The 26,966-nt window shown below is 36.7% G+C and overlaps 1 protein-coding gene across 3 annotated transcripts in view; it reads left to right on the top strand.

Annotated features, from left to right (window-relative positions):
* CDC73 (cell division cycle 73) overlaps nucleotides 1-26,966 on the top strand; it is a 136,045-nt gene that overhangs the window by 88,502 nt on the left and 20,577 nt on the right. For all 3 annotated transcript variants that reach the window (XR_003966049.1, XM_030303182.1, XM_030303183.1), the window contains exons 12-14: nucleotides 8,203-8,238; nucleotides 8,534-8,621; nucleotides 26,286-26,447. Coding sequence is in view for 2 of the 3 variants with exons in the window: in XM_030303182.1 (XP_030159042.1) it covers nucleotides 8,203-8,238; nucleotides 8,534-8,621; nucleotides 26,286-26,447 (286 nt within the window). In the remaining variant the exon portion in view is untranslated. The remainder of the gene's footprint in view (nucleotides 1-8,202; nucleotides 8,239-8,533; nucleotides 8,622-26,285; nucleotides 26,448-26,966) is intronic.

Below are 26,966 nucleotides of genomic sequence, written 5' to 3'. Positions count from 1 at the left end.
TTTTTGATAAGTATAATGCTGTGCAAGAATTGAATTTTTAATTAAAGTATTTATAAAGTAATATAAGAACATTTATTTGAAAACAATAGGTATAGTTGAAGAGATAAAGAAAAGTTTTTTTTAAATGTTTTTAAATTCTTAGAAAAATATTGTTTGTTTTTTTTTAAGTTTGAGAGAACGTGAGTGGGAGAGGGGCAGAGAGAGAATCCCAAGCAGGCTCTGCACCCTGATGCACAGCTCGAATCCATCCATGTACCATGAGATCATGACCTGAGCTGAAATCAAGAGTCGATTGCTTAACTGACTGAGCCACCCAGGAGTCCCTTTAAAAAGCTATCTATATGTACCCATCCCCTCACCAATTCCTTGTTTGAGTTCCCTGAGAGTACATGTGGATGTGATTTTTCAGCCCCCCGTTAGAAGCACAGCACCATAATTTTAATAGACTCTTCTGTAGCTTTGATTCTTGGACTATCAGATGTCTGTGTTATTGATCATATAAGTTTCTGTAACCAGGTTTTGTAAGGTAAACAAAGGCGTTATTGAAGTTATGTTAAAAATATTTTTCTTCCCTCTTCCTGGTTCCTGAAAAGATTGATGTTTATAAATGCATGTAGATACCAACATTATATCCATTTTAGGTGCTTTGGGCTTGACTTTGGTGTGTGCTTTATTTTTATATTTAGCGTAATTACAGTGTTAGGCTATACCACATGTCTTTTTTTTACTTCATTAGTGCTGTTGAAAATGCTGTGAAAAAAATTAAAAGGATCAGAAAGGCACAGGCAAGAATTTAGGCGATGTTCCTTTTAAATTTGGCAGTATCAGTAGTGTGGATTTGGATGTGTTTTTATTCATAGTACATTTACAAGCTAACCCTAAAATTATGTAGGTTATATATACTAAATATTTCTGGAAACACTTTAGAAGTATGGTGTGAAGATTATATGTGGCTCATGTTGGAATAATTTTGTAGGCTGTCTCACTGTGTCCTGGATCTGTACATTTGGATCTTGACACGACTAATATTTGCTTTTTTTTTTTTTTTTTTAATGACAGTGAGTTTGTTTGAAATCTTTCTCATTCCTGTTTTTGAGAAGGAGTAGGGAAGAAGAATGTTCCATTAGTCACATGTTGAATTTGGAGAACATTGGATAAATTTATTTCAGATGACAGGACTGACAGACTGTTTTTAAGTCGAGAGGACCATAGAGGTGCCTGGGTGGCTCAGTTGGTTAAGCATCAGACATTGGCTCAGGTCATGATCTCACAGTTCATGGGTTCAAGCCCCACGTTGGGCTGTGTGCTGACAGCTCTGAGCCTGGAGCCTGCTTTGGATTCTGGGTCTCCCTCTTTCTCTGCCCCTCCCCTGCTCATGTGTGTCTGCTCTTTCTCTCTCTCAAAAATAAATAAACAATAAAAAACTAATAGTAAGTAGAGAACCTTACCAAAAGCCATTATAAGAGTATAAGGAAGCGGGGTAACTGGGTGGCTCAGTCAGTTAAGTGTCTGACTTTGGCTCAGGTCATGATCTAGCGGTTGATGGGTTTGAGCCCTGCATCAGTCTACGTGTTGACAGCTCGGAGCCTGGAGCCTGCTTCGGATTCTGCGTCTCCCTCTCTGCCCCTTTCCTGCTTGCACTCTTTCTCTCTCTCAAAAATGAATAAACATTAAACAAAAAATTTAAAGAGTATAAGGAAGAGCAATTAAATTCAATAAATATTAGTTGAATGCCTTCCATGTACTCAGTGCCAGAAACCAGGAAAAGCTAAGAAGGATCTCTCTTTAGGAAGGAAGAAAGTGAAGGAACTGAGTTGGGCCCAAAAAATATAACATCTGAAGTAGAAAGATATTGTAGAGGTAGTTGAATGATTGATACAGAATTGTTTTTCTTTGGAAAGGAGGGATGGGAGGTTATAGTTGGTCATTCTAAAGAAGATTGCCTTAGAAATTCAGAAAGAGTTTAAGAGAGTAAATACCACCACCTAAGTGAGGATTTTAACCCAGTTTTGTGTTGTGTAATGTAAAATTGTCTCTCATTTCTCTAAATCATTGTCTCAAAATCATTTGGCAGACAAAGGAAAGGGGTAGGGAGAGGCACTAATACCTAAATCAGGGTGTTCAAATATATCATGTGATAAAATGAAGTTAAGGGAGCTGGATTCTACCAGCCAGTTTTGTGACCTTGGGGAAGATCATATGTAAATAAAGGAGCTCTGAGTCTTTTCAACTCTTAATATTCTAACATTCTTTTTCAGTTGTTCTACCGAGGTGCACTGGCAATTAAACTGATTGAAATTAATGTGAACTAATGTCTCATAACAGATATTCTGCTGCTCATCCATGTGAGGTCTTCTCTTACTGCTTGACTCCCATAGGTTCTCAGTCCCTACACACCATTTTATTTTATTTATTTTATTTTATTTTATTTTTGAAAAGTTTATTTTTTTAAATTTATTTATTTTGTTAATGTTTATTTATTTTTTGAGAGAGAGAGAGAGACAGAGTGCTAGTGGGGGAGGGTCAGAGAGATAGGGGGACACAGAATCCGAAGCAGGCTCCAGGCTCTGAGCTGTCAGCACAGAGCCTGACATGGGGCATGAATCCTCAAACCATGAGACCATGACCTGAGCTGAAGTCAGCTGCCCAACCGACTAAGCTACCCAGGCGCCTCTATATTTGAAAAAATTTTAAATTTATTTATTTATTTTGAGAGAGTACGCGTGAGTGAGGAAGGGGCAGAGAGAGAGAGAGAGAGAGAGTGAGAGTGAGAGTGTGTATGAGTAAACAGGGGAGGGGCAGAGAGGGAGAGGGAGAGAGAGAGAAAATCCCAAGCAGGCTCTGTGCTGTCATTGCAGAGCCTGATGTGGGGCTCAAACTCATAAATGGTGAGATCATGACCTCAGCCGAAATCAAAGTGTCCAAAATTTAACAGACTGAGCTACCCAGGCACCCGCCTGTACACCATTTTAAAAGCAAAAATTGGGGCACCTGGTTGGGTTAGTCAGTTAAGCATCAGACTCTTGATTTTGGCTCAGGTCATGATCACACAGTTGTTAGACTGAGCCCCATGTTGGGCTCCACACTGGGCGGGCTCCATGCTGGGAATGGAGCCTGCTTAAGACTGTCTGTCTGTCTGTCTGTCTGTCTGTCTCTCTCTCTCTCTCTCTCTCTCTCGGTAGTTTAGTCAGTTGAGGGTCCAACTTTTGGTTTGGTATGGAGTCATTGTCCCAGGGTTGTGGGATTGAGCACCGCGTTGGGCTCCTCGCTGAGTGTGGAGCCTGCTTGAGATTATCTCTCTCTCCCTCTACCCCTCTCCACTGCATGCGCGCGCGCTCTCTCGCTCTCTCTCTCTCTCTCTCAAAAAAAAAAAAATATATATATATATATATTCTCTCCCTCTCCTTATGCTCTTCCCCGTCCTCTCTCTCAAAAAATAAAGTAAATAAAAATAAAAGAAAAAAATTTTTATAAGTTTTTAGCATCAATAAAACCTGGTTTGAGTGGATGCTAAGCAGTTTGTCGTGTTTGTCTAGATTAGTGAATTTTTCTTCTGCTGTAGAAATGTTTATTGTGGTTGCTTATGGAATGCTGCCTAATTTTTTTTACTAAAGATTTTTTTGTTTGTTTTGAGAGAGAGAGAGAGAGAGACAGAAAGAGAGAGAGAGAGAAAGCACGAGTAGGGGAGGAGCAGAGAGGGAGGGAGAGAGAGAATCCCAAGCAGGTTCCACACTGTCAGCGCAGAACCTGACTTGGGGCTTGACGTTAGGAGCTCTGAGATCATGACCTAGCCAAAATTGAGAGTCAGATGTTTAACCAACTGAGCCACCCAGGTGCTCTGATGCTACCCAATTTTGAAGGGATATTGTGTCATATATGACATGTTCATTATATTATCTTTTTAAAATTGAAAAAATAAGAATGCTCAAAACATATCTGACAGTGTAGTAGGCTATAGACAGCAATTATGCAGTTATAATAACTGTTACTTGTGGGTAGAATTTGAATCATTTATTTTTTCCCTCTCCAGTGTGGTAGCTCAAGTATAAAATTCCATTGTTGATTATTGTTTCCTTTTTATTATTCTTTCACCATGTATTTATTGGGCACTAATTGTGCCAGGCAAGTCCCTGGGTAAATTTAATATTCAAAAGTGTCTAAAGTTATTCCCAACTTCTAAACATTTCTTTAGAGAACATAACTAACAAAAAGTACATGTTTTTCAGTGGATTAGAGAGGAGAAGCCTTTGATGAGCCATAGTTCTGTACCTGACTGTCATTTTCTTTTTAACGATCTTTTTTTAATGCTTATTTATTTTTGAGAGAGCGACTTTGACTTTGAGAGAGCGAAAGAGCACAAATGGGTGAGGGGTGGAGAGAGAGGGGAACAGAGGATCTGAAGCGGGCTCTGAGCTGACAGCAGAGAGCTGATGTGGGCCTCAAACTCACAAACTATGAGACTGTGACCTGAGCCAAAGTCAGACACTTAACTGAACGAGCCACCCAGATGCCCCTGACATTTTCTTTTTAGATTAAATCTTTTGCACATATCCCTGCTTCCTGCCTCTTTCTAATGCATTTACATTGCATACTTCACTTCTCCAGCTTTAATTTTCTACTTTTATTTCATAGATTTCCTGAAATGGATAGGTGGCCCGTAGCTCTGGTTTATCTTCTTACATGTGATTTTGAGAGAGAGAATTAGCCTCTCGTGTAATTTCAACAGATTGTGCTGATTGTACTATCTCATTCCATAGTTTTAATCTATGTGCCGATGATTTTCAAATTTGTATTCCCAATTCAGACATCTCTTCTTACCTTTGGTATCTTATACAAACTGTCTCTTTAATATTTGGATATGCCATAGGCATCTTAAAACTGGTGTAAAATCTCTGTTCTCGGATATCTTCTTCATGAATACGTGGTACCACCATCATCTATGTTTCTTAAGCAAAAAATTCAGGAGTTATTCTTCATCCTTCACTCTTCACATTCGCTTATTGCTCTTATCTAATATGTCACTGACTTCTGTCAGATTTACTTTTTCTGTGTTTCAAATTTGTCTCTTTATCTTCTCCCACAACTCATTTGTTTACATGAATTACATTTCTCTATACCAGTACATCATGAAGTCCATGACCTATTTCTGGTTCCCAACAAGATACATATAGAAACTGGTAGTATGATACTGTCACAACATCCACGTGCATGATCATTTTCTAGCAATTCATTGTTACTGCATTTTATTCACTTGACCTTGGATTGGAAATTAAAAAAGCAAACAAAAAAACCCCCTTACCATTACACCTAATTTGAGTAGCACCTTTGTAGACTGTTGTTACGAGTCCTGACTGAGCTTTCTGCTTTCATGCGTGTCCCCTTTTGATCTCTTACCTAAATCTATTGTTTTTCTTTTACAGAAGATGTGACATGAAAATCAAACTATGTCACATGCTGCCTTAAAAGTTACAGAGTTCTTCAGTGGCACTTGAATACAAACCTAACATTACCTAGAGGCCTTATATAAATTGGTTCCTGCGTGTATTTTTAACCTCATCTCCCGCCACTCTTTCTTTTGTCCCTGTAGTGTGCACATGTGCAGTTCCCTATGCACAGCAGTTTCTTCCTGTCTTTGGCGTTTGCTCACATTCCTACCTCTTGTCTGGACCATTCGGACACTTGTTCTTTGCAAGTTGGCTCCTTTTCATTCTTGAAATCTTAGTTTAAATGCCACTTCCTTTGAGAGGCTTTCTGTAAGCATTCTAGCCAAAGGATACTTTTCTGTCAGGATATGTTCCTTTTGCTCTTTAATATCACATGTTCAAATTTGTTTATGTGTGTTTGTGTGCTTGCTTGTTCATGCTCTGGCTCCCCTACTTCACTGGAGAGTCTTTGAGGGCAGGGATTATTTCTGTTTTATTTATAGTAATAAGAGTGCCTTGTACATAAGGCTCTGAATATTTAAGTGAAGACTGTAATTATATTTGAAATCAAACATAACAATAATAATTACTTACTCTCAGCTCGTACATTTTCAGTCATGGCATTTGCTAAAGTGCAGTGGTAGTGTTAGTGGTACCAGGAGCGGTAGCATTAAGCATTTAGCTGTAGCCACAGGGTTCACTAAATATTGAATATGCATGCGCCAAGACCTGATTAAGGAGTTAAGGTGCATTGTTGTCTTTAAGATTCTCACAGCAGTTTCAGGATATAGAAACTATTATTACTGTTTTATAGTTGAGGACAACCGAGACTGAGCAGTCTCTCAATTCGACTTGCTAGGGTAATTTGCCTAGGAAGTGGCAAAATGGGGATAGGAATTGAGATCATCTGAGTACAGATTCTTTCTCTTAATCACTTTGCCATATGGACTGGTGTTATTCTACACTTTCCTCCCCCTCTCACTTTGAATTATGTCTATCATAGGGGTACCTGTGTGGCTCAGTCGGTTAAGTGTCTGACATCCAGTCAGGTCATGATCTCACCTTTGGTGAGTTTGAGCCCTGCATCGGGCTCCGTGGCTGGCAGTGTGGAGTCTGCTTGGGATTATTGCTCACTCCTCTCTCCCGCCCCTCTCCTGCTTGTGCTTTCTCTCTCTCTCTCTCTTTCAAAAAAAAAAAAAATCAAGTTTGTCACAGTGTCTGTATCTTGGTCCTTACTTTACTAGGGAACCTATTTATATTTTTGTGTAGCTTTTTTTTAATCAAATCTTTAGACTTTATTTTTAAAATGTGAGCTTTTATATTTTGTCTTTTTCTTACATCACATCTTCTCAGCCTTGATTTTAGTGAATTTTTTCCTAAATTCAGGAGTCCATCGTGAGCTTCTTTACCAAACCAATGTTGTTTCAAAGATTTCTTTTTTGTTGTTCCCCCTTAGTCATTCTCCTAGCAACTCTTGTCTCCTGTTTATCCATGTATTCTATCCATCCTGTCATTGCTTTATTCCTCTAACAAATACCAGATATTTACTGAGACTGTATTATATTCCAAATGATGCTATCTAGCTAATCAAGTGTGTCTGTGAATCCTAGTTCTAAAAATGATTTAAGAAAGTTTTAGGGTTTTTTTTCTCAGCAAGAAGAGATGAGGACACTATAATAAATATGTATGTGTGTGGACTTCTATTTATATATATCTTTCTCTGCTTTATGTGACTGGAAGAATCCTACTGCTGGACTCCATAGAAGTTTACCACAATAAATAGCTATTACAAAGTATTAAATTAAAATGTAGAATTTTACTGCTTTTAAAATAGAACATATTCCAAAAATGCATGTATCCCTTTAAAAATGGTAATCTGTTTTTAACAACTGATGTTGAGTTAGAATTTTAAATCTCCTAAATTTTTATTTATTTTTATGATTTTAAAAAATGGAATTTCTAACACAGTACATGACACATAGAAAGCAGTCAGTATGTTTTTATTATATATGTAAATACTGAAAATTGAATGTACAGCATTTTCAAATTCTAAAATATATTAATCTTGAGCCAGTCTGATACTACTCTTATTATACCAACAAATGTTTCTGTGCATTATAAAGTCTATTACATATACAAATAATGAGAAGATGAATATTTGTGTTTTTATAAGACATTCACAATTATTAATAAATATAGGCAGTTCAAAATAATATAGGCCTTCACATGACTCATTGCCTGTAATGTTTTCTTCTAATAAACAAAAAACAAATGTAACAAAAATGTAAGAAATATTTTAGGTCTTAGTTCCCATTAATACCTTTTTCCTCCCAAATGTTTAAGCACATTTTCCCCTCCCAGTCCTTCCCACAGTGTTTCGTGTTCTTGTAATATTCTGTTTTTGCATTTATTACATTCGTTATCAGTTAATTAAACTTTTTGCTTCCTTTGCTAGACTTTAAAATCCATTAATGTAGATACTCAGTGTCCAGCAATGTAGTATATCCACTTTCATTGTTACTACAGAATGTTGAGTATTGGTAGGACATTTTAATGTTTTTGTGAAACAGAGAAGTAAATTATTTGAGAAGATTGAGGTTATTTGAGAAGATTCCAGTATATTTTAAAATTTTATAACTGGTCATATGTAAATACAAATAAGTTTTAGGCCATATCTGTATTTTTATTTTTTACTTTATTTACTTATTTTATTTGTATTTGTATTTTGAAAATAAAAATGCGATGTTTCTAACACTCAGTTTTTTCCCCCTCTTAACAGTTTCTCAAGCAAGACCTCCCCCAAATCAGAAGAAAGGTGAGGTTGTGCCTATTGATTCTAAATTTATTTTAAAAAGTAAAAGTAAATAAGCTAGATTACAAAATGAAAGCTGAGACTCTGAAGTTACACCAGATGTTTGTGCTTGGTAGTCAGTGCTCAGGTCATACTCATTACCAAATATTTTGAATAGTACTGCTGACTTAAAATATTTTTTTAGGTCAAAGGAACTAAGATTATAAATTTACAAACTTTAAAGTTTTAATTGGGCAAGTCTGTGTCTTTTAATGATATTAACAGCATATTTGGTACCTTTAAAATTTTGTCTTTACAGGATCTCGAACACCCATTATCATAATTCCTGCAGCTACCACCTCTTTAATAACCATGCTTAATGCAAAGGACCTTCTACAGGACCTGAAGTAAGTAATTTGTTAGGATATAGAGATAATGTTGAGAATTAGTAGTTAAGAATTTGGTATTCCTTATTTGGAGAAAACAGAATTTCAGTGTCTGTACTATCGACTTTACAGATAGTCTGAAATATTATTTTCAAAACAAAGTACAGTTGACTCTTTTTTTTTTTTTTTAAATTTTTTTTTTCAACGTTTTATTTATTTTTTGGGGGACAGAGAGAGACAGAGCATGAACGGGGGAGGGGCAGAGAGAGAGGGAGACACAGAATCGGAAACAGGCTCCAGGCTCTGAGCCATCAGCCCAGAGCCCGACGCGGGGCTCGAACTCCCGGACCGCGAGATCGTGACCTGGCTGAAGTCGGACGCTTAACTGACTGCGCCACCCAGGCGCCCCCAGTTGACTCTTGAACAATCCAGAGGTTTGAGGTGCCGACCCCTGCACAGTTGAAAATTTATGTACTACTTTTGACTCCTGCAAAAACTTAACTACTAGTAGCCTAATGTTGACTGGATACCTTACTGATAACATAATTAATATATAACATAACAGTCAACTAGCAAGTATTTTGTATTTTATATGTGTTATATACTCTATCCTTATAATAACATAAGCTAGAGAAAAAATTTCATTAGAAGAATCACAAGGAAGAGAAAATACATATATAGTACTGTATTGTATTTATATAAAAAAAAATCCATGGATAAGTGGACCCATGCAGTTTAAACCAATGTGGTTCAAAGATCTGCTGTGTATTCTTTTCACTCTGGATCCTTTAGGGAAAATTACAGAAATTTTTGGCTAAAGTTCTTAATAAAAAGGGTACTATTATAGTAAATTTTAATATGAATTATTTTCTTTTGACTTTTACCTGAAGAGCTTGAGGAAGTTCTAAAACAAATTCGGTTTCTCTCCCTCTGCCCTTCTCCCAAGTTCTAGTTGAAGAATGGGAAAAGTGATACCAACTTCTGTATATATTAGGTATATACCTTGTGAGGTGGATGGAGGTTGGGAACGTAGTTTTTTAACCCAGACCTTGGGAAAAGTTAGTTGAATGAAGCTCATATCTTATATTAAAATTTCCAGATACTTAGCTTTTTGAGAAAAAGTTTTTAAAGTATTATTGACCTTTATTAGTTCCAGGTGAATAGGGTAAAGATTTAATATTTGTATATATTGCAAAATGATCACCACAGAAATCTAGTTAACATCCATCACCGTACATAGTTACAAAATTTTTTTTGTTTTTTTTAACTTTGATAAAATAATTTTATTTATTTATTTTTAATTTTAAATCCAAGTTAGTTAACATATAGTGTAATAATGGTTTCAGGAGTACAATTTAGTGATTCATCACTTACATACAACACTCAGTGCTCATCCCAGCAGGTGTCCTCCTTAATGCCTCTCACCCCATAGTCCTTCTTCCCACCCAACACCCCACCAGCACCCTTCAGTTTGGTCTATGTATCTAAGAGTCTCTTATGGTTTGTCTCCCTCTCTGTTTTTATATTATTTTTGCTTCCCTTCCCTTATATTCATCTCTTTTGTATCTTACATTGCACATATGAGTGAAAACATACCATATTTGTCTTTCTCTTTTTTAGTTTGCTTAGCCTAATGCACTCTAGTTCCATCCACATTGTTGTGAATGGCAAGATTTCATTCTTTTGGATTGCTGAGTAATATTCCATTGTGTATATATATAGCACATATACCACATCTTCTTTATCCATTCGTCAGTCAGTGGACATTTGGGCTCTTTCCGTATGTTGGCTATTGTTGATAGTGCGGCTGTAAACATTGGGGTACATGTGCCCCTTTGGATCAGCACTCTTGTATCCTTGGATAAATACCTAGTAGTGTAATTGCTGGGTCGTAGGGTAGTTCTATTTTTAGAAACTCCATACTGTTTTCCAGAGTGGCTGCACCAGTTTGCATTCTCACCAGCAGTGCAAAACAGTTCCCGTTTCTCTGCATCGTTGCCAACATCTAATGTTGCCTGAATTGTTCATTTTAGCCATTCTGACAGGTGTGAGGTGGCATCTCATTGTGGTTTTGATCTCTCTTTCCCTGATGATGAGTGATGTTGAGCATTTTTTTATGTGTCTGTTAGCCATCTGGATGTATTTGTTGGAAAAGTATTCGTGTCTTTTACACACATCTTCACTGGATTATTTGTTTTTTGGGTATTGAGTTTGGTAGGTTCTTCATAGATTTTGGATACTAACCCTTTATCTGATATGTCATTTGCAAATACCTTCTCCCATTCCATCAGTTGCCTTTTAGTTTTGCTGATTGTTTCCATCTTTGTGCAGAGGTTTTTTATCTTGATGAGCTCTCAATAGGTCATTTTTGCTTTTGTTTCCCTTGCCTCTGGAGACGTGTCAAGTAAGAAGTGGCTAAGGTCAAAGAGGCTGCTGCCTGTTTTCTCCTCTAGGATTTTGATGGCTCCCTGTCTTAGGTTTAGGTCTTTCATCCATTTTTAGTTTATTTTTGTATATGGTGTAAGCAGGTGCTCCAGGTTCATTCTTCTGCATGTCACTGTCCAGTTTTCCCAGCACCATTTGCTGATGTCTTTTTTCCACTGGATATTCTTTCCTGCTTTGTCAGAGATTAGTTGGCCATACTTTTGTGGGTTCATTTCTGGGTTCTCTATTCAGTTCCAGTGATCTGTGTGTCTGTTCTTGTGCCAATACCATACTGTCTTGATGATTACAGCTTTGTAATACAGCTTGAAGTCTGGAATTGTGATCCCTCCAGCTATGTGGTTTTGTTTCTCAGGATTGCTTTGGCTATTTGGGGTCTTTTCTGGTTCCATACAAATTTTAGGATTGTTTGTTCTAGCTCTGTGAAGAATGCTGATGTTATTATTTTGTTAGGGATTGCATTGAATATGTAGATTACTTTGGGTACTGTCGACATTTGAACAATATTCTTCCAGTCCATAAGCATGTAATGTTTTTCCAACTCTTTGTGTCTTCTTCAATTTCTTTCATAAGCTGTCTATAGTTTTCAGTGTATAGATTGTTCACCTCTTTGGTTAAGTTTATTCCTAGGTATTTTATGGGTTTTGGTGCAATTGTAAATGGGATTCATTCCTTAATTTCTCTGTTGCTTCATTATTGATGTATAGAAATGCAGCCGCTTTGTTCATTGATTTTATATCCTGCGACTTTGCTGAATTTCATGTATTATCAGTTCTTTAGTGGAGATTAGCAGTTTTTAAAGCGGAGTCTTTTGGTTTTTCCACATAGAGTATCATATTGTCTGCAAAGAATGAAAGTTTGACTTTCTTCTTGCCGATTTGGATGCCTTTTATTTCTTTGTGTTGTCTGATTGCTGAGGCTAGGACTTCTGACACTATATTGAATAACAGTAGTGAGAGTGGACATCCTTGTCGTTTTCCTGACTATAGAGGGATAGCTCTTTTTTTCCCACTGAGGATGATGTTAGCAGTGGGTCTTTCATATATGGCCTTTATGATCTTGAGGTGTGATCCTTCTAACTCTCCTTTCTTGAGGGTTTTTATCAAGAAAGGATGCTATATGTTGTCAAATGCGTTTTCTGCATCTATTGAGAGAATCATGTGGTTCTTATCTTTATTAATGTGATGTATCACATTGATTGATTTGCAGATATTCAACCAGCCTTGCATCTCAGGAATAAATCCCACTTGATTATGTCGAATAATTTTTTTAATGTATTGTTGGATCCGGTTTGCTAGGATCTTGTTGAGAATTTTTACATCCGTGTTCATCAGGGAAATTGGTCTGTACTTCTCCATTTTAGTGGGGTCTTTGGTTTTGGAATCAAAACCTTGTAGAATGAGTTTGGAAGTTTTCCTTCCATTTCTATTTTTTGGAACAGCTTCAAAAGAATGGATGTTAACTCTTCTTTAAATGTTTGGTAGAATTTCCCTGGAAAGCCATCTGGCCCTGGAATCTTGTCTATTGGGAGATTTTTGATTACAGATTCAATTTCTTTATCGGTTATGGGTCTGTTCAAATTTTTTATTTCTTCCTGTTTCAGTTTTGGTAGTTTATATGTTTCTAGGAATTTGTCCATTTCTTGCAGATTGCCCAATTTGTTGGCATATAATTGCTCATAATATTCTCTTACGATTGTATTTCTGTGGTGGTTGTGATCTCTCCTCTTTCATTTGTGATTTTATTTGGGCCCTTTTTTTCCCTTTTTGATCAGTCTGGCTAGGGGGTTATCAATTTTGTTCATTCTTTGAAAGAACCAGCTCCTGGTTTCATTGATCTGTTCTACTGTTTTTTTGATTTCAGTATCATTGATTTCTGCTCTGATCTTTATTATTTAACAGCTTCTGCTGATTTGGGGGTTTATTGCTGTTCTCTTTGTAGCTCTTTTAGGTGTAAGGTTAGGTTGTGTATTTGAGACCTTTCTTCCTTCTTTAGGAAGGTGTGGATTGCTATATACTTCCCTCTTACAACTGCTTTTGCTGCATCCCAGAGGTCTTGGGCTGTTGTGTTTTCATCTTCATTTGCTTCTGTGTACTTTTTAATTTCCTCTTTAATTTCTTGATTAACCCATTTATTCTTTAGTAGGGTGTTTTTTATATCCAAGTATTCATGGTCTTTCCAAATTTTTTCTTGTGGTTCCTTTCAAGTTTCATAGTGTTGTTTAAAAATATGCAAGGTATGATCTTGATCTTTTTGTGCTTGTTGAGGGCTGACTTGTGACCCAGTATGTGATCTATTCTGGAGAATGTTCCATGTGCATTTGAGAAGAATGTGTATTCTGCTGCTTTAGGATGAAATGTTCTGAATATGTCTGTTAAGTCCATCTGGTCCAGTGTGTCTTTCAAAGCCATTGTTTCCTTCTTGATTTTCTGCTTAGATGATCTTTCCACTGCTGTAAGTGGAGTGTTGAAGTCCCCTACTATTATGGTATTATCATCAGTGAGTATCTTTATGTTTGTGATTCATAGAATTATATATTTGGGTGCTCCCATGTTGGCATAAATATTTACAGTGTTAGATCTTCCTGGTGGATAGACCCCTTAATTATGATACAGTGTCCCTCTTCATCTCTTGTTTCAGTCTTGGGTTCAAAATCTAGTTTATCTAATATAAATATGGCTGTTCTGGCTTTCTTTTGATGACCATTATAATGATAGATGGCTCTCCATCTCCTTACTTTCAATCTGCAGGTGTCTTTAGGTCTAAAATGAATTTCTTGTAAACAGCATATAGATGGGTATTGTTTTCTTATCCATTCTGATACCTGATGTCTTTTGGTTAGAGCGTTTAGTCCATTGACATTTAGAGTGAGTACAGAAAGATACGAATTTTGTCTCATTGTATTGCCTACAGGCATGTAGAGTTGGTGTTTCTGGTGATGTTCTTGGTCCTTTCTAGTCTTTGTTGCTTTTTGTCTTTTTGTTTTGTTTTGTCTTTTCCCCGCTCAATGAGCCCCCTATGATTTCTGGCCAGGCTGGTTTAGTAGTCACAAATACCTTTAGTTTTTGTTTGTGTGGGAAACTCTTGATTTCTCCTTCTATTTTGAATGACAGCCTTGCTGGATAAAGAATTCTTGGTTGCATATTTTTCCGATTTAGCACATTGAATATATCCTACCACTCCTTTCTGGCCTGCCAAGTCTCTGTGGATAGGTCTGCTACAGCCTGATCTGTCTTAACTTATAGGTTAAGGACTTTTTTCCCCCGGCTGTTTTCATAATTCTTTCCTTTTCTGTGTATTTTGTGAATTTGACTGTGATATGCCTTAGTGATGTTTGGTTTTTGTTGAATCTAATGGGATTTCTCTGTGCTTCTTGGATTTTTATGTCTGTGTCCTTCCTCAGATTAGGAAAGTTTTCCAGTGTTATTACTCACATAAACCTTCTGCCCCTTTTTCTCTCTCTTCATCTTCTGGGATTCCTGTGATTCAGATGTCATTCTTTTTTAATAAGTCACTGAGTTCTCTAAGTCTTGTATCGTGATCTTTTCCCTTTGTTTCCCTCTTTTTCTGCTTCATTGTTCTCCATAATTTTATCTTCTGTATCACTGATTCACTGGATGCTGTCGTGGCATCCATTCGAGTTTGCATCTCGGTTACAGCATTTTTAATTTTGTCCTGACTACATTTTATTTCTTTATCTCCAGAGAAACCCATTCTATGCTTTTTTTCAGCCTCAGTATTCTCATTATTATGGTTCTAAATTCTAGTTTAGATGTCTTGCTTATATTTGTGTTGATTAAGCCCCTGACTGTCATTTCTTCCCCTTCTTTCTTTTGGAGTGAATTCCTTTATTTTGTCATTTTGGTGGAAGGAAAAAAATTAATAAAATAAAAAAGAAAAATTAAAAAATTAAAACCAAAAAAAATCAAGTAAAGGAAGCTAGATTCTAGATGTGTTTTGGTCTGCTTGTACAAAGAAGCTTGATAGAATAGAGAAAAAGGGGAAAGAAAAATGGTAAGAAAATTAAAAATTAAAAAGAAATTTATATAATAAAATAGAATAAAATTAAAGAAAATGAAATAGAACAAAAAGTTTAAAAAATTAAAAATGAAGTAAAAAAAAAATAAAAAATTTCTCTTTCTATAGCCAAGAAAGAGGAAGAAAGGAAAGAATGAGAAAAAAAAAAAAAAGAAAACAATTTAAGCAAAGAAAATGAGTAAATGAATCAGCAAACAGAATGAAACCCAAATAAAGTTACATCCAGTTTGCCCTAGAACTGAAACTGTGAAGCCTTCTATAGTTTGTAGGCTAAGCGGGTGGAATGACTTGTGCTGGTCTTTTAGGGGATGTGCTTGGAGGGCACAGTTGGGTTGGGCTTGGTGTAACAGCTCCATTCTCCACGAGTTGGCATTGCTTAGCTTACTGGGGTGGATCAGTGTGACACGCGTCTGTCTTTACGGGAGATGTGGAAATGGCTTCACTCAGCTCCCTAGTCTTCTGGCACAGAAACTTTGTGCTCTCACCAACTTGCCATCAAGCACCCCTCCTTTGTCTCAGGCCTCCGTCCACTACCCTTTCCATGTCCAAGCTGTCTACCTTCCAGGTGGCACTTCCTTCCAGAGTTTTATCTCAGATGGGATTGTGTTTCAAAACCGCACATTTCAGAGACCCCTGTGGCTTGGACCTGCTCCAGCTCTCTGGGGGAGGATCTTGCTGAGCAATGGTTGGGTGCCGGCTTGCTCCAGAAAACCTTTGTGCAATCACACAGTGTCAGAGGTTCAGAGATTATGGCAAATCACAGCACACAGCCGGTGCTAGGTTTCACCACACTCTGGGGTCTTTGTCCCAATACTAGCAAACGTGGCTGCTCTTCAGGGTCCTCTGGGACCTTTGCCTGTGGGGAGACCATATGGCTTCTACCAAATGCACTCCAAGCAGAGGAACCGCTTCTTCCCGTGTGGCCCTCAGACCCCGCAGACCCCTCTGCCTTGCTCCTGGGGATTTGCCCTACTTCCTCACCAGAGCACCGCCAGGCACTGAACTCAGAAACTACAGACTTTGTTCCACTGTTTATAGAATTTTGTTGGTATTGAAACCCTCTCTTTTCTTCCCGTCAGTGGTTTTGGGGAACAGATTTCTTGTTCAGTGCCCTGTGAGTGTTTTCACTCTTTCTCTCTCTTTCTGTCTAGCTACTCTCGGTGGAGTGCTTTTCTTGCATGATCCTGATGTACCGTACTCTCCCCCTTTCTCTCTTTCTGTCCTTTTTCCGCTAAAACAGCTCCCTACTCTCCATGGCTTTTCTCTTCCACAGTTCACCTCTCCGCACTGTGTACCTGCTGAGTTCTCTGGCTCAAGTTACGCAGGTTGTTGTGTTAATCCTCAGATCAAGCTCCTAGGTGTTCAAAACCGTTTGGTGCTGATCTAGCTGTATTTCAGGGATAAGACAAGCTCAGGGTCTCCATGCTGCTCCGCCACCTTAACTACCCCCCTCCCCCCAATGTTTTTCTTGTGATTACAGCTTTAAATATCCATTCCCTTAAGTACTGTCAAATATGCAATGCAGTATTATAGCTATAGTCGATATGTTGTACATTACCTGTGATTTATTTATTTGGTAGCTAGAAATGTGTACCATTTTATTTGTAACTGGAATTTTGTATCTGAAATTTTTAGTCTCCTCCTTCCTCATTTCTTGTTTAAAATGAGTATAGTCACAGTAGTATCACTTTGCTATAGTAAACACAGATCATGATAATGTGTACAAAGTTAATCTCTCCCTTACCTAGCTAGCTTCTCTAGAAGTATTTATCTTCATGTTAATTAATATGAATAGGTGTGCCACTTTTAGGATCATGATTATTATTTTTTAATCTTTATGCTACTTGTAGTGGTTGTCATTTACAGAAGAAAAATGGTGATGCTAAAATTGTTTTAAATAATTTGCAATGATATGTACATTAGTAAGATTTAAAATGGGCGATAGGTAAGTGATTTTCGGAATGCTGTCAAGTTTATGAACATTATTATTAGCATGGCAGATAATGAGTGGTTGCTAGTGATTTCTGGATGTCTACTTTTGCTTTTGACGGGAGGATATCCACTATGTTTTCCTCTCATTTTAAATTTCGTATACCAGATTCTCATGATTTATTTGTGCTCTTGGCCTTTTGCTGTTTGCATTTGTGAATTGTTAGTGGACTTTATTCTAAGGCATTGCACTTTTATGTAGTGTACATTAACCTAAATTAACTATCTTCTTTCATTAAAAACTGAAAGGGGTGTGTGTGAACGTGAGCTTGTGTGCATGTATGTCTGCATGGCGGGGCGCGGGCGCAAGTGTTCTCAGCCTCCTTGCTCAGGTAGGCGATATTTGTATCCTTTTTTTTTTTTAATTTTTTTTTTTTAACGTTTATTTATTTTTGAGACAGAGACAGAGCATGAACAGGGGAGGGTCAGAGAGAGGGAGACACAGAATATGAAGCAGGCTTCAGGCTCTGAGCTGTCAGCACAGAGCCCGACGCGGGGCTAGAACTCACGGACCGCAAGATCATGACCTGAGCCGAAGTCGGCCGCCCAACCGACTGAGCCACCCAGGCGCCCCTTGTGTCCTTTTTAACACAGTTAAAGACATAGTTGCTTACGTAGTACTAGGCATAATAAGTTAAATAAAATCATTTTAATAAAATATTTTCAAGGGGAAAAATTTGTTTTTTCCTGTTCCCACATAGAGGCTCATGAGTTAAGACAGAATAATTTATAAACATTTATTGCAGAGTTCATATAGCTTGAGTGTAGTAAAATGCTATTCTGAGGAAACAGTGGTCACACTATCCTGTGGTGTTTGTCAATTAAATTTTTTCCCATCATGCTGATTATTAAAATGGGTGAATATATATTGAACATTCGTGGGTACTTAGGGTTTTGTTTTAAGGTAGTTCATTCTGTTTTTTATTGGGTAAGTGAAAGAAAATGGAAGAACCCAGCATAGTGTTTTGGAGGCTAAGAGTGGTGGTGTGGTCATTAGTTGGAGAGAAGGGGGTTAAATGTATTCTGCAGCAATACTTTTCTAGTGTTTTGTACTCTGTTATGGTACTCCTTATTAAATAGAGGTTGTCAAATTGTCCAGTTATCTTATACACATGGCGATTAAATCTTGGCATTTGTTATGAATTTGGACTTTTGCTCACTAAGCTTTTTTAACCTTAATTATTTGAAGAAGTTCTGGATCGAAGACACGCCCTTACATAATTATTTTATAAACTTGTTTTTGTTGGGTGCTGCAGGAATGTAATACATCTAAAGTTGTTTTTTTATGTTAAATTCTCAATTCAAGGGGTTGGCCCTTGGCTGACAAATTATCTGGGACTCCTTTCTTCCTCCCCTACTCTTGAACCAGATCAAGATGGATACACGTCTTTAAAACTTGGAGAGGCGCCGAGGTGGCTCAGTTGGCTGAGCCTTTGACTCTTGATTTTAGCTCAGGTCATGATCTCACGGTTCATGGGATCTAGCCCATGGGGCTTGGGATTCTCTCTCTTCCTCTCCTTCTGCCCCTCCCCCGCTTGCTTGCACTTGCACTCTCTCAAATGAATAAACTTTAAAAAAAAAGAAAACTTGATTAGAATTTTTTCTCCAAGTTCATCCTTTTGTTGTTTGTTTATTTACCTCTTCTAAGATTACAGTTCTAGCTTCTTTGTGCCCTTCCTTTCTGTGGGTGGTAAAAACCAAGTCTCAAGCAGGTATTCCTGTCTTCCACTCTCATCCACTGCAGCATCAGTTGATTTCTGACTCATGACTATTTTCTTTCCAGTTCACCTATGCATTTCAGGTATTTGTTATATTTTATCTGACATTTCTTGGAAGGATTTTTATAATTACTGGAACACTGTATTATTGGAACTGGAATTTTATAAGGTGTATTTAATTTTTCTATATTGAGTTTATTTATTCAACATTCATAGAACAGTAACTAACAATCAAAGTGCTATGTAGATAAATGTTCTGCGAGCTCAGCCTTTTTGGAGCTTACATGATAGTGGTGTTAGTGTACTAGGAGTCACCTATTGCAACTGATGAGAAATAAAGTATGTTCCAGCATTTGGGATAAAACTGAATCTTAATGCCTTATTATTGAGAGTATAATGAAAAGTAGAATTTTCTTTGACACCAGTTTATAAACTTAAATCGCATCTTGAAGATAAGTTCAAAATCAGATTAGACCTCAGCAATAATATATCAGCCATGAAAACCTTTACCTACCTCCTCTCATAAATTATGTGGTGTTAGTGAGAAGGTGTGTAACTCTAGTGATTTTTTTATAATCTAAAAAAATACTTGAAAATTACTATTTTCTAGATTTTGAGACCTAAAAAGGAATCTCAGAATATACTCTTATTCTCAGTGAAAATGCTGAGAGATAACCCTAAAACCTACTCTGGTAGTTGCAGAGCAGAAAATACAACCAGGTCTCCCAATGTCCAGTTTAGTTATTCTAACTTTTGGATAATGGGGATTCTTAACCAACATTCTGATTAAGAAATTGGGTTTTATTCTGGAACAAAATACTCTTTTGCAGTATTCAAGGTCTTACATTCACTATTAATTACAATAACAATATTTTGTAATTTGGTTTAACAATGAAAATTCTTATTAAATATTTTTAGTGGTAACTAGGAAAGTATTTTTGGTCATTAACATAATTTGTAGCCAAAGGAAGAATGTGAATGCTCTGCCTTCTCTCTTGGTGAAATAACAGTGATAATTCTTGAAGAAAGAAAACAAAAGCAACTTTACTGCCAAACAGAAAATCATACTGCTTCTAAACTTAGGACTAATTATAAATGAGACACAAAATGAGTTGTAAAACTTGCTAATTTCAGGTTTTACCAAGCGCAGAATTGGATATAAGTGCCTGTGTCTTAAAATAGGTGTATAAAAATCCATGTAATATGACACATACCAATATATCTGTACAGTCTTGTTTAGTACTTTTGAAGAAAATTTTCACCGAACTTTTTTCCATTAACAGTAGGGAAAGAAGAAATTTTTGATTTTATCATTTAGTGTTCTTACAGTGTTGTGGATTACTCAAGTAATTCCTCATGTCATCTACAATCGGGTGAATAAGAGATATTATTTTGGTCTTCTTTGAAATAGATTTGATAATGTGACTGAGACTGTGCCAGACCCATGCAAAAAATGGATTTGCTTAACTGCTTTAACTTTTTTTTTTTTTTTTTTTTTTAGTTTGAGGATTCATGTGTTTTCTTTCCACCTAATGAATATACAAGAGTTGTTTTTTCATTGTTTATATTCTGTGAAATATGTATCTATTTTTTTGTTTTGTGATGGCTTCTGTGTTTTGCATCTGGCACCCAGTTGGAATTCACAATTCCAACTAAATTGTGAATTCCTTAGAGAAAAGGGCTTGTTACTCTGTTGTCATTTGTATCTCCGTTGTTGAAAAACAGTGTTTGCCCAATAAAGGATATTAAGTAAATGTCTAGGAAAATGGGAAGCAGAAAGGATCACACTGAGAAAATTGGACAGGGGTAGATTTGTATATCTGAAATTCAAGGTTTGTTTTGTGTGTGTGTTTGTGCAAGCTGTGAACTCATTCAGTGCATTTATTTCAAATTTCAGAATTCTTTTTTTTTTCTTTTTACATTTGTTTATTTTTGAGAGATGAGAGAGACAGAGCATGAGCAGGGGGCGGGGCAGAGAGAGGGGGAGACGCAGGCTCCAGGCTCAGAGCTGTCAGCACCGAGCCGGACGCAGGGCTTGAACCCACAAACCATGAGATCATGACCTGAGCCAAAGTTGGACCCTTAACTGACTGAGCCACCCAGGCGCCCCTCTAATTTCAGATTTCTTTTTTGATATATGATAGTTGTATCTGTACCTGGGACTTGATTTTAGTTCCTGTGAAGTGTCATTATACTTGTTGGTATTGCGTTTTGTGCACTTACTGTATTTGGATCAGGTGATTTTTAAGGTCATTTTTAGCTCTTTGATTTTTATGATTTGTGAATTTGGTATTTCCAACTCTCACAATTTTTAATAATTGACAACTATTTGTAATTTTTATAAATATCTTAATGGTTACAGAACATTCACAGTAAGACTTTGAAGTGTTTAAAAAGAAATTCTATCTTTACTTTTTCATTCTCCAGAACCTTTGCAGTGCTCATCTGAATGCATTACAAATCTAAATCTTAAATATTGTTTATAATGGTAGATAGTAAACAGTGCAAAGAAATCACAAAGTAAATTTTAGTGGGTTTTTTTTTTTTTCCCCCTCTTTAGGCTTACAACAGAGAAACCAAACAATTAAATAGACCACATTCTTAGGGTAGACCAAGCCTAATTTTTCTTCTAAGTATAAAACACTCCCTTCATTGTTTAACACCTCATTGCAACTGACATCTCCCCTACAGTTTGAGTCAGCTGGAGGCTTTGCTATGTAATTAATGCATAATTGAAACCTCCTCCACACAATTACAGTACTGGCTGTACCCCATAGCTCATTTTGGCATAGATTCTATTTGGTTTCATGTAAAATTAAGGATTCTTCCTTTTTTTTTTTTTTTTTTTTTTTTTGGCCCTTCAATAAAAAAATCACACAAAAACAAAACCCTTAACCTTTAACATCTGTAAATAACAAAATTAAGGTTGTGTTATGAAAGTATTAAAAAATATATTTTACATTTATAAATGTGATCCTGAGAGAAGTTTTAGTAGGACTGTAAGTTTATTTAAAATAAAATGATTGGATGACACTCGTGATTCTGGCCATTATGGTAGCCTCACAGGACCAAGGTTCCAAAGGGGAGAGATTGCACATAGAGAGTGCCTCAAAGATATGCGGAGGATTCTCTTTGCAGTAGTCAAATACTGTGGAGTACATTCATGTGAGAAAACTGCTTGATGCCTGGGGAAGAAGCAAGCAGAACAAATACTGGAGTTTACACCGGACCATGAATAATTCATGTTCCAAACAACCACAGGTAATGCAAAAAGATTCAACCACTTTGGAAAACAATATAGAAGTTTTTCCTTTTAAAAAAAAAATTTTTTTTTTTAACATTTATTTATTTTTGAGAGACAGAGAGAGAGCACAAGCAGGATAGGAGCAGAGTTAGAAGGAGACACAGAATCCAAAGCAGACTCCAGGCCCCGAGCTGTCAGCACAGAGCCCGATGTGGGGCTCGTACTCACGGACCGCGAGATCATGACCTGAGCTGAAGTCGGCCACTCAACCAACTGAGCCACCCAGACGCCCCTACAATATAGAAGTTTTTAATTTTTTTCTCTTTACATTGAAGATATTATTGCACTATCTTCTAGCTTCCTTTGTTGATGATAGGTCAGCTGTTAGTGTGATAATCCTATGAAGGAAGTCTGCTTTACCTGGTTATTTTAAAGACCATTTTAAATTTATCTGCTCTGCCTAGATGTAGATTTCTTATATATCCCATTTTGGGATTCATTAAAATTGAATGTATGGATTTGTGTTTTTCATCAATTCTGAGTCTTGGCCCTTATTGCTTTAGATAATACCTCTGTGTTACCTCCCCCCACCCCCCCTTTTCCCTTCTCTTTTTTGGGACTTTTTCAATTTCAGTGGTTCTGTTTAGTTCTTTTTCAAATCTTTGGTCTCTTTCAAAATAAATTTTTCTCCTGTACATATTTGCAAGCTTGTTTTGTAAGCTTTGATCTTTGATATTTGCATTTGAAGTCCTTAGTTACCTTTTCTTTTGACTGTTTTGACTGTTGTTTCATTCATGATACCTCTCATTTCCCTGCATGTTTAGTTTTTTAGTACATTTAATATTTTTGATTGTCTTCATTTACTCATTTATGGTTCATTTTCCTTGGAGTTTTTTTCTGTGGAAATTCTTTGAGTTCCAAATTGAAGGTGGGTGGATGGCAGGGGTGGAGGGGACTCCAGGAAAGGTTTACATTTGTGTTTGCAAAGTACCTAGGAGCGTTGCCAATATTACATCACTTTAAATGAAATTTTCAGTTTGAGGGTTTTTAACATCCAGACATTGTTGCTTTTTCTTGTCTTTTCTCTACTTTTCAAATTTCAACTTCTTTTATTTAGGAAAAAGGAAAACTGTATTTTTAACCTGCTGGGAAATATTCATAAACTTGCTCTGTTTTAAAAATAACATACAGTTTGGAACTTAACTTGGCTATATCAACTATTTGCATTTTATTCTTTGACAATACTAACATAGTTATTTCACTAGAACTGTACCAGTTTAGATAGTAGTGACTTTAGTCCTATCACCCATACTCCTTCACTCATGGAATGTAAAATAGAATAAATAAATTGCAAATATTGGATGAGTCAGTGGACATCATAATATTTCTCCAAATTACATATATTCATCTACCATATCACATGTGCATTTCTGGTTGTATTTGTTAGAACACTTTAAATTGGAAGTGATAAATACCAATTTGTAGTAGCTTTACCAAAAAATAACTTATTTGGCTCAACATGACTGAACAGTCCTGGCTTCTGACACAGTGCTAAAATGATATCATCAGGGGTTGGTCTTTCCATCTCTTGGGTTCTCCCCCTTCAGGGTTGAAGATGACTATCAAAAACTCCAGGTTATCTAGCACAGTAGAAGGACAGTGCCTGTTTTCCAATAATTCCAGCAAAAATCCAGGATTAAGTCTCATTGGCCTGGCTTGGATAATGTGTTTATTTCTCAATTAGTTATTGTGGTCGGGGTGGTTAATTCCTGCTTTAGATTCAAGCAAGGGCCAATTTACAATTCGGAGATTTGATTTTCCTTGCAGTTGCCAGGGCGTTGATAAGAGCTAGGGGACAGGAAAAAGAGTGGGCAGTGGGTTTATTTCTAGTTTACCATTATACTGAACTTAACCCCTGAGAGTCCTACCTTTATGAAAGAAGGAACTTATGTTAGATCCCCTCCCTTGAGCAGAATTTGACCTTTATTTCCTATTCCAGGAACTGAGTGAAATAAAATAGCTTGAGCTTAATTAGTTTGCCAGCGCATTCCATGGACGGAAAAGTCTGCATTGTTATTCTAACTTTAAGTTTAGGAGAGTAGGTTAGAAGATCTATCCTTGTGTTAATACATGAGATCAAAGCTGAAAAGCATTTTGAAATACACTCATTTTACTCTACAGAAGGCTGCTATCCTAAAGAAAGACCTAGATATATTCAGAAATTAAAAATACTACCGCATGTAAAAATTGTAGGGCATTAGTTGTAGGATGTTAAAGAACCATGTTAATACTCTGAACCTCAATAAAACTTTCATCAGCAAATAAGTGAACCTGCAAATGCTATGTAACTCCTTCCTTACGCTTTAGAAGTTGAATTAGGTGTTTAATAGACATTAAAGTTGGATATTATAAATCACTCGTGTGTGTGTGTATAGTAATTTATTAAAGTTTATAAGTAATTGTATACTTTTATAACATTTACAATTTCAAAAGCTAGAAAATAGATTCAGTATTATATTTAAAAATGTAAACATTTTAATCCCATCTGGATAGAGAGGATTGAAATAAAGCATCTTTCACTTGCCAGTGAGACAACTTTGTTCTTTGTATCTGGAGCATAAGCTTCAAGAGGGCAGGGACGGTGTATTGTACAACTATGTATATTGTGTAACTTAGCACAGTGTATTACTGTTCACTTAATACATTTTGTTGTAGCTTTATATTAAAACTGTTTCCAACAGTGCATGTATATTAATTTTAACATGTTTAATGATTCAGAGTGTTAGTATTTGGCACTTCCTTTTTTGTTTTTTTTTTTGTTTTTTTTTTTTTTTTTTTTAATTTTTTTTTTCAACGTTTATTTATTTTTGGGACAGAGAGAGACAGAGCATGAACGGGGGAGGAGCAGAGAGAGAGGGAGACACAGAATCGGAAACAGTCTCCAGGCTCTGAGCCATCAGCCCAGAGCCTGACGCGGGGCTCGAACTCACGGACCGCGAGATCGTGACCTGGCTGAAGTCGGACGCTTAACCGACTGCGCCACCCAGGCGCCCCCCTTTTTTGTTTTTTTAAAGATGTTTATTTTTGAGTACACACTCGAGTGGGGAAGGAGCAGAGAGAAGGGGATAGAGGATCCAAAAGCGGGCTCTGCACTGATAGCGGTTAGCCCAATGTGGGGCCCTAACTCATGAACCACAAGATCATGAACTGAGCCGAAGTCACCACCTGAGCCACCCAGGTGCTCCTATATTTGGCATTTTCTAAGTAGGCTTGATTTATAAATAAACTGAATCCATAGGGAGCAAAATGATTATCTGGAGGAAATTTTTAAATTTATGGAAATCTTAACTTTTCCATTAGATTTGGACATGGATATGAAAATAGCTCAGAAATGAAGTTTAGTTTATCATAGTCACCATCTACTAAAGACCTTCATGAGTATGAGACTAGTTTTACTAATGATGAATCCAGCATGTGATATTCAAAATTTTCAAAGGACTTTAATAAAATATGCTAATAGACTGTATTAGGAGTATGCAGCTAAAAAAAAAAAAACGACTGTTTTGAAATGCTTTGTGAACACCAACAATCTAGAGGTGGCAACAGCTCTGCAGATTGCTAAGTTATATTTGAAGATAATCTGTTGATGGTACAGTGGAGAATTGAATCACATGGTAGAGTTGGTAATTTACTAAATTACTAGCAGTATTTACTAAGACAATTAGCATACACTTATTTAATTTCCTCCTTAAAAATTTGCAAAGCAACCCTGAAATTAGATGGCATTTTTCTAATTTTGCTTAGTCATAATCCATGAAAAGGGGTATTTTGTGAAGCTCTTGGATATACTAAGTCGTGTATCTAGCTAGGAAGAAGCCACATCATCTTATTTCAAGTGACCTTTTGATTTATAATAGGATATCCTTCTAATAGCATTTGAAAAACCAAGGATTAGTATGGTCTTTTATGTAACTTTGGAGAATGCTAAGTGCTAGATGAAAGAACATAAATTGTGTGTGTCTCTGTGTGAGCCAACTTAGGGACTAAGTGAGGTGAGTATTTGGCATGGGAAGAAAGATTATACTCTCTACACATTGTAATCTGTACATGCAGAAGCAGGTTCATTTAAAAAAAAAAAGAAAGAAAAAAGGTTTGGTTTAAAACTATCAGTATTTTAAAAATAATTTCTAACTTATTTTCCCATTTGTGTCCCACTGAATCATTTGACCTTTTTTCATCTCTGTTTTTTCAAAGATTTGTCCCATCAGATGAAAAGAAGAAACAAGGCTGCCAACGAGAAAATGAAACTTTAATACAGAGAAGAAAAGATCAGATGCAACCAGGGGGCACTGCAATTAGTGTCACAGTTCCTTATAGAGTAGTAGACCAGCCGCTTAAACTTATGCCTCAAGACTGGTAAGATTATTTCTATTTTATGTAGTCATTAATTTTTTTGTATAATTAAAAAGTATCAAGTTTTGTCATGAGTTCTAGATAGAAACTATCCCTGAAGACATTGTTAGTGTCTAACTTGGTCATTAATAATGTCCATGTTTTAGTAATACCTAAATAAATTTGTATTCTGGATAGCTAAACATTATTTTACTTATAAGAAACACTGACTTCTGGAAAATTTAGTAAAAATTCTTAACACTGTTTATTTGTTCTGGATCAGCTTTTAAATTTTTTTTTTTTTTTTTTTTTTTCCCAACGTTTATTTATTTTTGGGACAGAGAGAGATAGAGGATGAACGGGGGAGGGGCAGAGAGAGAGGGAGACACAGAATCGGAAACAGGCTCCAGGCTCCGAGCCATCAGCCCAGAGCCTGACGCGGGGCTCGAACTCACGGACGGCGAGATCGTGACCTGGCTGAAGTCGGACGCTTAACCGACTGCGCCACCCAGGCGCCCCTGGATCAGCTTTTAGAACAAAACT

This window comes from Lynx canadensis, chromosome F1 (assembly GCF_007474595.2).
Source record: "Lynx canadensis isolate LIC74 chromosome F1, mLynCan4.pri.v2, whole genome shotgun sequence".
Taxonomy (NCBI): domain Eukaryota; kingdom Metazoa; phylum Chordata; class Mammalia; order Carnivora; family Felidae; genus Lynx; species Lynx canadensis.
The sequence above is the reverse complement of the archived record's forward strand: the minus strand, read 5'-3'. Positions and strand labels throughout refer to the sequence as shown.